Genomic DNA, 13,385 nt, shown 5'->3' on the forward strand with positions numbered 1-13,385 from the left:
TGTTTAGAGTGTGTTTTTACTAATCAGATGAGTGTTTTTTCTTAGTTAACATCAACTTTAAATCAAGTACCGTGCATGTTAAACAGGATAGGAGCTGTCCCATGTGCTGCTCCAGGAGGATGCAGCATCGATGTTTCTTTCCTTTAAGGCTTCTGTGAGTCTTCACTGACAGCGTTCTTCCCTGCCTAACATCCTACCTTTTTTGTTGGTTGGTTGCCCAAGTTTCACTAACTTCACTAACTATCCAGAAACAATCCACTAGTGATCTAGGGATTATTGGACCACATTTCCATGTTAGCTGATGGCTTATTCATGCATTAGAACTATTGGGTGAATTCACTAGGTTCTTATACCCCTTGCTATTTGGGATGGTCAGAAAGTCGTAGTATGCTTGAAAGTTGTAGAGTATATACGTACTGGTTTGTAGCAGAAATTGCATTCTGTTCTTGCAAGTGATATTCAGGCACCTAAAATGTTTTGGTTGATTACTGCTCCTTCAGTGCCAGGCAGGTTGGTAAAAGCAGGTGCCCAAAACCAAGGATTCAGCAGCAGGATTCAGCTCTTAAATGTCACTAAGACGATGAAGCAAAGTTCTTGTTTGATCCCATTTTACTTCTTGTGTAAATGGAAGATTAATGATGCACACGCCTTAGGGTAGTTGTGAGACTGAAAGAAATGGTGCATAAAACACAAGTACTCAGATGCTCTGGGAAGTGGTAGGAGCCATATTTTATCATTGTCATCTTTGTTACTTGTTATCCACAATTTGGCTTGTGTTTGGGAACAATAATCTTTTTTTTTTTTTTTAAAGATTTTATTTATTTATTCATGAGAGACACGGAGAGAGAGAGGCAGAGACATAGGCCGAGGGAGAAGCAGGCTCCATGCAGGGAGCCTGATGTGGGACTCGATCCCAGGTCTCTAGGATCATGCCCTGGGCCAAAGGCAGACGTTCAACCGCTGAGCCACCCAGGCGTCCCAGGAACAATAGTCTTAATGTTTTGGGGGCCTTCTTTCACATTTTTTATTTTTATTTTTTATTTTTTTATTTTTTAAAGATTTATTTATTTATTTATGATAGACACACAGAGAGAGAGAGAGAGGCAGAGACACAGGCAGAGGGAGAAGCAGGCTCCATGCCAGGAGCCTGACGTGGGATCGATCCCGGGACTCCAGTATCGCGCCCTGGGCCAAAGGCAGGCGCTAAACCGCTGAGCCACCCAGGGATCTCTCACATTTTTTAAATGGGGAAAATAATGTTCAAAAAATTATTTTGTTATGTTAATGGGAAGATGTAGAAACTCTCTCAGATCTCTAAGTCCATCAGAAAGTGGTATTGACCCAATTACCTTGTATCTGAAATGCAGACTCCCTTTCCTCCTCACCCAACATGGAGCCAAAGGGATGTTTGCAGAGGAGCAGATGGTTGGGTCAGGGCTGAGTCCAGCTTTGAGTCTGTGGTGCCCCGTTTGTATTCTCTTTTTCCTCCCAGGGAAGCGTGACAGTGAGTTGCTGTATTGGTTGGAACTCACATTTTGAGTGTCAGAAACCCATTTAAATTTGCTCGGCAAAGGGCAATTTCCTGGATGCCTCTTGGGTACGTCAAGGGATCCCAGTGATGGGATCCCTGTGGGAGGCTAAGGCCTTTCCGTACTTGGGAACTTCTGGAACCACACCCAGAGATTCCTGGGCCTTCCCTTCCTCCCTCTGGCACCATCTTGGTTCTTGACTGCCAACTGGCTCCCCCACTGGGGTGAGGGGGCAGGGAAGGTAAAAATCACTTAATTATAAGAAGTCTTTTTTTTCTTTTGACAAGGTAATAGGTTTTGTTGTTTGTTTGTTTTTGACGTAGGTTTTGTTAGCGTATGACAAATCTGTGTATAATGATGTTAGTGGGTGAAACCGAGCTGGATATGTGGGTATATAGTCATCACTGGTTAAACTTGGGTTTTTTTTTTGTTTTTTGTTTTTTTTTTTTATGATAGTCACAGAGAGAGAGAGAGAGGCAGAGACACAGGCAGAGGGAGAAGCAGGCTCCATGCACCGGGAGCCCGATGTGGGATTTGATCCCGGGTCTCCAGGATCGCGCCCTGGGCCAAAGGCAGGCGCCAAACCGCTGCGCCACCCAGGGATCCCTAAACTTGGGTTTTTATCTAGCAAGTGTTCATCAGACAGAAGCACAGACTCTGTGCTCAGCTTTGGTGTAATTGTTTGGATCAGCTAATGTACCTTTTTGCCTTAGATTTCTCATTTTGGAGGATAAACTTATGCTTTGAAACAACTTTGGAACTGCCCCATGTCAGTGTGAGGCTATGGCTCTGGTTAGCAGTTTCCAGCTCCTGTTAGGAACGTTGTTAGCTATGTTTGTAGCAATTATTTTCTTTTGCTGTTTTTTGAAAACAGACCTTCATAGGATTTCACATTGCTCTCCTTTAAATGAGAAGAAAACATTTCTACTTAAATCCCACGACCATGATTCCACAGATAAGCAGCCAAGCCACTTGTGTGATTCCCACTGACTTGAGGAGAGTGAGGCCTGCTCTTCTCCCAGAGTGAAGGATCTCATAGGACATGGAGATAGCGCATGCTCACGTACCCCAAGTCCCTTCTGTCCTGTTTTAGCTGCGTGTCTGAAGAACTTGATGTAGTTGTTAAAACCATGATGCCCCTAGCATGCTGTCTTTTCAGGTGCTGGTATCGAGGTGCACAGAGCTTCAGACAGAGATGGAGACCTGGATGTTCCCAGCAAGGTCGACACCTGTCAGAATGGGCCGATGCTGCCAATCCCAGATCCTTCGTCATCTCTTGGGACCCCCACAAGCCCAGTGGGTCCTGATGCCTCTCCAGGTGTGGCTGGTTTCCATGACAACCTAAGGAAGTCTCAGGGGACTAGTGCTGAGGGCAGTGTTAGAAAAGAAGCTTTGCAGTCTCTCAGACTCAGTCTTCCTATGCAAGAAACGCAACTGTGTAAGCATCTGTTCCCACCGGGCTCTTCCCCACTCTCCCTCGCCCCTCCTCCCATGTTCCTTGTTGCTCACCACCATCAGAGGCATGTGCCCTGACCGGCTTGCTGCCCGTCCCTCTGTCATCACTGTTTTATCACTGTGGTGGGTTGTGCATTTAGTAAGTGGCTCCTTTTTAGAGAGAATGTAACACTTCTTCATGGTTGATCCTGGGACGGTACTCAAGATCTGGGCTTATTTATTTATTATTTTTTAAAAAGATTTTATTTTTATTTATTTGGAGTGAGGTGAGAGCACACAGAGGGAGAGGGAGCCTGCTTTGCAGGGAGCCTGACCTGGGCCTCGATCCCAGGATCATGATCTAAGCCAAAGGCAGACCTGTCACTGACTGAGCCCCTCAGGCATCCCTAGGTCTGGGTTTAAAGGACTGTGCGACATGTCTTTTTTTTATGCTGGACGGTGAGCAAGCAGTCGGTGGGGAGTTAAACCTTAACAACTTTTTTTTCTGAGTTATTTTCATCAGTGTGGGGACCCAGAGGTGAACGGGTCACAAACTGGCAGCCTTGAGCCCTGGAAACTTAGAGGCCTGTCTCTAGCACATTTGTCATACACACACCTATGTGATCTTATGTAATGGGATCGTACCACACATGACTCTCATTCCCCTCCCCTCCAAGTAAGCCACATTCTCACATGATCCTTTCCAGGCCTCTGCAGATGGCCAGGCTTCGGTCATTGTATTTTAAAAAAAGGATTATATTATCACATTCTATATTTCCTGTTTAGTGTTGTCATGTGGAGATTGCCCCATGCTGTCTGATAAAGCTCCAGATTCATTCTTTCCAGGCTGGTCAGGAGCCCCTGTCGTGACCGGGACGGGGGGCGGGTGAGGGGTTCCTGCATCTCTTTGTCCATGTATGACTAATGCTGCGGAGAGTGCCTTGGCACAGGTGTCCACAGTGTGGGTGCTGGAATTTCTGTGGGCTATTTCTCAGAAGCAATGACATGTATAGCCCTCTCTCCATGCCACTAACGACCCTGAGAAGGCACAGGCTCCCTCTGGCCCATAGGTGCTGTTTCCAGTTTCACCAGCCTACTGGCTGTGCCATGATGCTGCTTTGGTACTCTAGTTTGGAGCTTGCACTTCTCTGATAATTTGGGCATCTTCTACCTGTTGGCCATTTAGGCATTCTTTTCTGTGAATTGTCTGTTGGTTTGTTTGGCCCATTTTTCTTTTGGATTGCTTGCCCCTTTCTTTACAGGCATTATTTTACTACGGCTGCATTGTGTTTTAAAATTTCTGTAAATTTAGGGGTGCCTGGCTGGCTCATTGGTGGAGCATGTGACTCTTGATCTCGGGGTTGTGAGTTAGAGCCTCACATTGGGTGTAGAGCTTACTTTAAAAAAAAAAATAAACCTTAGCTATCAACATTGAAGTCCAGAGCTGTCATGTAAAAGTCTGGATTCTTGACTATAGGGATCTGTGAGTCCTAACCCCTGCTGACCCCCCTTGGCAAGCATTCACTTAGCCCTGAGCCTGCTGACTTGGGACATGTACCCCTAGGTGTTGGCCATGTGGACCCCTTAGCCTTGTGAAAAGAACCAGGCCTTTTCAGTGATCACTACACACATTGGTAATGACTTGGTGACTTCCTAGTGAAGTTCTTGGCAGTTGCTCAGGTGTTAAGGATTATTATTTTTTTAAGATTTTTATTTATTTTGGGAGCAGTGTGTGCTTGCAAGTGGGGGGAGGAACAGAGGGAGCATGAGAATCTTAGCAGGCTCTCTACTGGCTTAACCTCACGACCCTGAGATTGTGACCTGAGCCAAAACCAAGAGTTGGATGCTTAATGGAGCCACCCAGGCGCCCCTCAGGTTTCAGGGATTATTTAAAACAACAGCTGCTTATCTTCTCAGAGTCCACATTGAGAGATGGTGCTGTCTGTAAAGTGGTTACACTATGACATTTCCCTGCTCTCATCAGCAGAGAGCTGACCCTGCCTGTGCCCTCGGCCAAACTCAGGTGCACAGCTGCTGTGTGTTTGAGAATCCTGTGGCTGTCGTACCTTTTGCTCACTGTTCAGCCTTTTTATTACTCAAAAATAGAAGATTGGGGTTGTAAGATATTTGAAATTCTGCTTTGGCCAAAAAGTTGTCATTTCCCCTCCTGTCCTTGAGCATGGTCCCTGGACTGGAGTCGCCTCTGTCAGGAAACTGAGGTAACCAGCTCCTGCTCGGCCTTCACTTTGAGGTGAGTCCTGAATGGGTCACTGTGAACAGTTTTTTCCTTAGTAACGTCTGAGTACTGCTTGTTTGCTTACCTTTGATTTGCTTTGAAATTTAAATGAACTATGGGTCAGATTGTATCCACAGATGTAACTGTGTGAAGAGAGCAGATTTGGTGTCTCCTGACCACATGCTTGTGGTCCCTGGGCACAGTTCCATGGACACTACTTTCCACATGCTCCTATGCAACATCCTGCGCACACAGGGAGCTAAGTGGAAGCTGAGGGTCCTGGAGCCTCTGAATGCTCGGCGGTGGCACTGACTGTAGATTCACCTCTTTGGTTGCTACAAGTCACAGGTGACTCGTGTCCAGTTTACCAGCTGAATGCCTGTAGGGAGGGCATGCTGGTAGCATGAGCACAGACCCTGTACTTTGCCAGTGGATCTTCTCCTGGCAGGCTGGTAGGCTCGCAGTTGTCTCTATCAGGAAATAGCTCTTTCAAATGAAAAGGCGAGACATTGTTTGAAGCTCAAATTTAATTGGCAACTGAATATAAAACAGCCAATGCTGTTCTGATTTGTCCTCTGTGCCCTGGCACTTTATAAGTTTTTAAATGGTCATTTCCTCACCACAGGTTCAATAGAGGCTTCCCTGCCCCTGGAGAAGGAGGAGCTGGTCCGACTTCAGGCTCGGAAACGGCTGGAAGAACAGCTCAAACAGTACAGAGTGAAGCGCCAGCAGGAAAGAGTGAGTCTCCCTGTCTTGCACAAGTTAATGGGGAACTTCGTGTGTGGAAAGCAGTAATTTTTGGTTTCTCTCTCTTTGCTTCTCTGGGAAGATCATTTCTCTGCAGTTCCTGCTCTTCTGAAGCAGGATTGTGGCTCCTGCCCCATAGGGGCTGCCTTCCCTTGTGTCTATTACATTTGATTCCTGGATCTACCGTTTGAAAGGCAGAGATTGCAAGTATTTGTGTATAATTCTTGGGTATAATTTTTCTCCCTACCTAGGTGAGCAGTCAGTTCTAGGTTTCAGCTGTTTATGAGTGGTGTAGTGTGTGCTGACTGGTCTACACACTACAATGTTAGAATATGTACCATGTTATGTGGATTTAATGAGTACATCCATCCAATCTGCTAGAATCAGTTTTATTTAGGTTTGAAACTTTTGTTGACATACTAATAAAAGCAATCTTTTTAATCATACCAAGTGACTTTATGCAAATGGGTTTCAATGTTCATTTCATACTTTGTGCAACTTTTCTGTGACTTGAGAATTTCAAATTAAAGAGATTCAAGGGGTACCTGGGTGGCTCAGTGGTTGAGCGCCTGCCTTTGGCTCAGGTTGTGATCCCATTATCCTGGGATCAAGTCTTGCATCAGGCTCCTCACAAGGAGCCTACTTCTCCCTCTGCCTGTGTCTCTGCCTCTTTCTCTATGTGTCTCATGAATAAGTAAATAAAATCTTCAAAAAAATAAAGGGATTAAAAATTAAAATTAAACTTTTTTTTTAAAAAAAGATTTTATTTATTTCTTTGAGAGAGAGAGATTGGAGAAGCAGACTCCCCATTGAGCAGGGAGCCTGATGTGGGGCTCAATCCTAGCACCAGCCTGAGCCAAAGGCAGATGCTTAACCCACTGAGCCACCCAGGTACCCCTGGATGTTTCCAAATTTTTGAAATTGCAAACAGTGCTGCAATAAATGTTTTGTGCCTTGATGTGCTTTTGTGGACAAGTCCTGGAATGTCATATTACTGGGTAAAGGTTTTATGTGTTTGTTAGTTTGGTATTTGTTGCATTCTGGATAAGCTGGACTGGTTGATATCCTAGTTAGCAGTTATGAGACTGCTGGTGCGGTCATTCTTGTGAGCATTAAAATAACCAAAATTGGATTTTTGTCCTGTGACAGGTGAGAACAACAATGTCTCCTAGCACTTCATACCTTATATGGGTTAGTGGTTTATGTGTATTTTGTTTAAAGATTTATTTATTTATTTTAGTGGGGGAAGGGCAGAGGGAGAGAATCTCAAGCTGACTCTGGGCTGAGTACGGAGCCTGACGTGGGGCTCAATCTCACAACCCTGAGATCATGATCTGAGCCAAAACCACGAGTTGGATGTTCAGTGATTGAGCCACCCAGGCGCCGCATGTTTCTGTGTCTTTGTCAGTCTGCTCATTTTTCTCCTGTCTTTTTGCTACATAGATGTTACTATATATAGGAAATCACTCCTTTTTAATATTTATTGCAAATATTTTTTCCCAGTTTGATTATATCTTTTAACTACTTTTCTGCCATGTTTTTCACTGCACATCAGTTTTAAATATTTGTAGTTAAAATTTTCTATCTCTACTGTTACTTCTTTTGAGGTTTACTTGATATTTCAAAAGGATCTCCCATTTGAGGAATCTAAGTAAGTTCACCAATGTTTTCTTCTTGTATGAATAGTATAAAGTAGTATAAAAAGTATTTTATTTTATTTATTTTATTTTTTTAAGATTTTATTTGTTTATTCATGAGAGAGAGAGAGAGAGAGAGGCAGAGACACAGGCAGAGGGAGAAGCAGGCTCCATGCAGGGAGCCTGATGTGGGACTTGATCCCAGGTCTCTAGGATTAGGCCCTGGGCCGAAGGCGGCGCTAAACAGCTGAGCCACCAGGGCTACCCTAAAAAGTATTTTAAAATGTGTTTTTTAAATATTTAAAATCTACCCCATTTGAAATGTGCTGAATGCCAGTGAGAAGTGGGAGCGAGCCCCTTTGTGGATGGCTAGTTGGCTGCCTCATGTTGCTTTCTCTATCAGCACTTGCACTCTGAGTTGTATAGCTCCTCTAGTGTCTGCAAACCCACCTGTACTTTTTTTTTAATTAATTTTTTTTAAGGTTTTATTTATTTATTCATGAGAGACACAGAGAGAGGCAGAGATGTAGGCAGAGGGAGAAACAGGCTCCTCACAAGGAACCCAATGTGGGACTCGATCCCGGATCCTGGGATCATGCCCCAAGCCGAAGGCTGACGTCCAACCGCTGAGCCACCCAGGCGTCCCCCCCACCTGTACTTTAACGGATTTCTGGGCCGCATTCCGTGTCTTCCACCTGTCTTGTCCTTTTCACTTTTCAATGAGTCTAAGTACTGTGGCTTTATGGTCTATGCTGGTATCTGCACCAGCCAGTCTGTCCATTGCCCTGCACCCTGACCCTTTTCCAGCTATTTTTACGTATCTATTCTTCCCATCGCATCTAGTATCATTTTGAGAGGTTTCCCTTTCCCCACTTTGTCCCCTTACTTGTTATGATTGCACTGGCTTTATGGAAAAAGCATAGGATTGGCTGTTTCTCCAAAAGTCATTTTGAAAAGGCAACGAGGGGGCGCCTCTAAGCGTCTGACTCCTGGTTTCCGCTCAGATTGTGATCTTAGGATCATGAAATTGATGAGCCCCATGTCAGGCTCCATGCTGGGTGTGAAGCCAACTTAAAGAAATAAAACTACTTGAACGTTTTCAAGTGTGATGAGAAGAGTGAATATGGGAGGATTGCTGGGAAAACCTTGTAAGAGTAGGGTCATGAGGGAGGAACGTGCTCTAGTAGAAGCATTAGGACGTTGCTGAGGCACAGTGGTGAAAGACGTGAGCTTGGACCCGTGGCATGGGGCAGCTTCTCTGCCATTCTGGGTGGCAGTGTTTGAATGCTATGTGTCACTTTCAGCGTCATTTCTGTGCTTTCTCAGTCCAGTCAGCCTGCAGCTAGAATGAGATTGTCCAGCACACTTGACCCCGAACTCATGCTGAACCCAGAAGCCCTGCCCCGGGCCAGTGCTGTGGCTCTGACAAAGGAATATTCCTTCCTGCGCACCAGTGTCCCTCGAGGCCCGAAGGTGGGCAGCCTAGGGCTCCTGACACACCCTAAGGGGAAAAAAAGTTCCAAATCAAGCAAAATTCGGTCTCTGGCTGATTATAAAACTGAAGACGTCAGTGCTGGGAGTTCTGGTGGAGACGCTGCAACTGTGGACTCTGCCAGGGTCTCCCTGAAGCAGAACCGAAGCAGCGTGGTGTCAGTGGTGTCTGAGCTGAGCCTGGGTCCTGAGGCCGATGACCAGCTGGAAAATGTGTCCCTGATGGGCGACAACATGTCTGAGGCCGATGGGAATGAGAGTGACAGCTCCTCCCACAGCAGTGTCTCTGCCCGCGGGACGTGCGGGCTTCTGATGAACACCGTGGGCACTCAAGAAGCCTCCTATGTGGTCAATGGCCAAGAGATTGCCGCTGGTGCCCTGGGCCAGTTCCCCTCCATCACGGATGTCCTCCAGGCTGCCGCCGCTGAGCACCAAGACCGGGGGCAGGAGGTCAACGGGGAGACGCGGAGCCGGACAGACAGCATGTGCAGCAGGTGGGTGCTGTCTGCTAGCTGCCCCCTGTCCTCTCCTGATGATGGGCTTGGTCTTTAACTGTTCACTGACACACAAGTGCTGCTTCATAAGAAATGGGCGATCAGTACCCATTTCCATTGTCGGGATGTGCTGTTTTCCAGTGTTTGTGTAGACCTGCCTCTAAAACCTCACCAGTGCTTCCTGGGACTGGCGTTCCAGTGGCATGGGGGTGTTTATTGGAAGGATTTGTCAGAGCATTAGGGCTCCACTTAAATCTTTTATTCATTTAAAACCATGTGGGGTAGAGGAGCAGTGCTGGGAGGGACCTGGAGACACTGGACAGGCGAGGAGGGGGGTGGTATGCATCCCGAGACGTCAGGTGCCTCATGCTCTGTCCCTCTTCCCCCAGCATATCCCTGGAGAGCTCTGCTGCCGAGACCCACGATGCCATGCTACAGGCCCTTAAAGACAAGATGAGGCTTGAAGGCCAGGTGGAGGCACTATCCGCAGAGGCTAGTCAGGTACCAGAGGCTCTTGGGCTGGCTGGCGGGCCGTGCCTGTAAAAGGGGGGTGGGCGCCTCTTGGTTGTGTGCAGTTAGTTGTGCACAGGTCTGGGAGCAGCAGCCATGGTGTCTGTGTCCTCTCCCTTTGTGTGTATGTCAGCCTCACTAAGATGTGCGCTCATATCCCGTCTGACCACGCATGGCTCAGTTTCCCCCTGTATCTGTGGTCCTAGCTCTGCTGATAGATGCCTAATAGCCCTTTTGGTGAATTTCACTTTTCTGGAGTGGTAAAATTGAGAATTGTTGTCTTTGTTCCTTTAACACATTTTGCTGTGGCTTATGCTTTTCCTGATGTGAATTTTGCTGTATCTGTTTAACATATCCCTGAAAACCATTTCCATCCCTTAATTTTCAGTTTTCTTCTTGATAATCAGGGTAGATCTGTTCAGTTGAATCCAACTCTCTCCATTTGGTGTAGAGAGCAGGGGACACATACAGGCACAGGATGGTGTGGTAGCGCGGGTGCTCACATACCAGGCGCAGCAGTGCGGCTCACAGTGGCAGTAGCTTGCTCGGCCAGGCATGCCCCTCGTGCCTGATGTGGTTTTTGCATGATGTGGTCCTGGGACACAGGCTGACCTTCTGTGTGCATAAATGTGTCCACGGAGGAGGTGGTTACTGAGAATTCAAGGTGAATTTTGGAAGTCTATGATTTTCTCACTGTTCCTCTTTAGAATGTCACCTCATCAGACACATTTTTGCTTTATCTGCACATTCAACCCCATGAAAGATGTGGGAAACTCTGCCTGCTTTTATCTTCCTTTACCTTTTCCTCCTAGGAAGCTGATTTACTCTTGAGTTGTGTGAATTGTGACGGGTGTGAGCCATTCTGTTCTCTCTGTAAAAACCCAAGTTATACTTATCGCAAAATCTCATTTCATATGCTCAGTTAACTCGATTTGTTTGGGTATTTGCTCTTCTGTTTGTTGAATTTGACATTGGTCTTCACAATGTTGATTTGCTTCTCACGTGTGTTGATGTGCATCTGTCTTCCCATCTTTGTGTTTTGGAATTCCTGTCCACACTCCTGATAGACTCGTTTTTGCCAAGGAGGGAGGTGCTGATGGCAGAAGGGGTAGGTGTCCTTCCCCTGTCATCTCTTGGATGTTCTCTGCTGCCATGCGGCCTAGGGCTTGTTGAGGCCCCAGCTCCCCTCTCACTCTCTGCTCTTTCGTACAGACTGCATCCCTGTGGTGCTGTGAGTGCCCTGGCTGGAGCCCCTCAAAGCCTTCTGGTGTAGGAGGAGGTCACCTTTCCCTGTAGGCATGTTGTGGGGTTTCCTCAGCACTCCTGGTGCTTGTTCTTTGTGTGTGTGCACATGTGCACACTGATGCACTTGATTTTTGAACAAATATTTTTCCAACTTTATGGTGGAGCGGGTGCTTGCACAGCTCGGGTGCTACTGTGCAGAAGGTAGGCAGACTCTGTGGTCACTGCTCCTGCCCCTTTGGCTGTTTGGACAACCTGCCTCCTTTTGGGGGAACTGTCAGCAGCTGAAAGCTTAGGAAACATGGTGCTTTCCCCTTTATGTCTCACTTGTTCGTTCTGTGGCCCTCTTAATGCACAGGGTGAAAGTGACTCATTTTCTGAAAGCCAATTTCTGATTGGGGATGTTTCCAGGCACTTAAAGAGAAGGCAGAGCTACAGGCGCAGCTCGCCGCTCTGAATACGAGGCTGCAGGCCCAGGTGGAACACAGCCACAACAGCCAGCAGAAGCAGGACTCGCTCAGTTCAGAGGTGGACACCTTGAAGCAGTCTTGCTGGGACCTGGAGCGAGCAATGAATGACCTGCAGAACATGCTAGAAGCCAAGAATGCCAGTCTGGCGTCGTCCAACAGCGATCTACAGGTGGCAGAAGAGCAGTACCAAAGACTCATGGCCAAAGTAGAAGAGATGCAGAGAAACATCCTCAGTAAGGACAACACAGGTGAGCTGTCCCCAGCCATTGCATTTCTGTTCATTAATCTTGCAAAGGTTTCCAGCAAGCTGTGGCCCAGTTCGGGGTTGGGGTTCATCTCATCTGCTCTGGGTCCTGACCTGTTGTTATATTAATATGCTGGGAGAGGTTGTATTCCCTGCCAGTTTTATATACAAGTTGTCCGCTTCTCTAAATTAAGTAATGTTTTTGGTTGAGTGTGTGGAATTCTGTGTGTTTTTGCACATGCAACAAAGGAGAATGGCTTAGGTCTTAGAAATGGACTTTGGACCCTTGATCATTGGTGGTAATGTTTCCACTTACTCTGACTTCCAAATCTGTTGTTGTTCTGGACTAAAGCTGCCTGCTGATTCCTCAGAATTGCAGTTTCTATTTAAAATACTTTGTTATTTATGTATTTAGATTTACTTATTAATTTGGTTGAGAAAGAAAGTGTGCATGCAAGCAGGGGGAGGGGCAGAGGAAGAAGCAGACTGAGCCAGGAGCCTGATGTGGGGCTCGACCCTAGGACCCTGAGATCATGACCTGAATCAAAGGCAGATATTTCACTGATTGAGCTTCCCAGGCACCTTCTATTTAAAATATTTGAAAGCAACACTTTTGTTGTAAATTAGTAAACCTTTTTTTTTTTCTTACCTTAAGATATATATTTTTTTCCTGTAGCTGGATCCCTGTGGGCATCACCTATGGAATAGTAATGTCAGGGCAATTTGGTGGCAGGCTGTGCATAGACAATCCTTGTGGCACATTCTTCACGCTGTCTTCTCATCTTGGGGCACATACTGCACACTCTGCCAGGCGCCCAGAGGACTGCTGCCTGCTCACGACATCTGTGTGCTGGCTGACAGGAGGAAGATGGGCAGGAGCGTGGGGCAGGGAGATTGAAGGTTGGCCCAGGGCTCAGATCGTCCAGTGCAGGCCGGGTAGATGAGGCCCCCTCGCAGAACAGTAAGGACGGCAGAGCTCATGGCTCTGTAGGACCGCACAAGGCTGTGAGATAGGTTTCAAATGTGATGACATAGAAGAAAAAGTGACAAACCACTGTCACAGATACTTTAGAAAGAAGAAAGCACTCTGCCAAGAAACACAACTGTAGACTTTTGTCTTTGAGCATTTCATAGTACCCTTAAGAAAATTATAAAATACAAAACGTTCTGAGCACTAAAATAATTTTTAAGCCTGGGTTGGAAGGCCTGACCTGACCAGAGCTCGTTTGGCCGGAGAGCTGCCCGACACTCACATGTGGCTGCAGTGCGGTGTGAAGGCCTGCACTCGGAGCTGACGGCATGTGTGCTGCGGTCTGGACTGGGGACGCCACCACTCTGAGCTCTGAAACAC

At 46.6% G+C, this 13,385-nt stretch overlaps 1 protein-coding gene across 3 annotated transcripts in view; it reads left to right on the plus strand.

Annotated features, from left to right (window-relative positions):
- Positions 1 to 13,385, plus strand: part of GOLGA3 (golgin A3) — a 41,863-nt gene that overhangs the window by 5,963 nt on the left and 22,515 nt on the right. For 2 of the 3 annotated variants that reach the window (XM_072722521.1, XM_025988239.2), the window contains exons 3-7: positions 2,689 to 2,847; positions 5,825 to 5,937; positions 8,910 to 9,568; positions 9,958 to 10,069; positions 11,732 to 12,038. In XM_072722521.1, the coding sequence (XP_072578622.1) occupies positions 2,689 to 2,847; positions 5,825 to 5,937; positions 8,910 to 9,568; positions 9,958 to 10,069; positions 11,732 to 12,038 (1,350 nt within the window). Of the gene's footprint in view, positions 1 to 2,688; positions 2,968 to 5,824; positions 5,938 to 8,909; positions 9,569 to 9,957; positions 10,070 to 11,731; positions 12,039 to 13,385 lie in introns of all 3 variants that reach the window. The other variant, XM_072722520.1, reaches the window with a different exon arrangement.

Source organism: Vulpes vulpes, chromosome 10, assembly GCF_048418805.1.
Source record: "Vulpes vulpes isolate BD-2025 chromosome 10, VulVul3, whole genome shotgun sequence".
NCBI classification, from domain to species: domain Eukaryota; kingdom Metazoa; phylum Chordata; class Mammalia; order Carnivora; family Canidae; genus Vulpes; species Vulpes vulpes.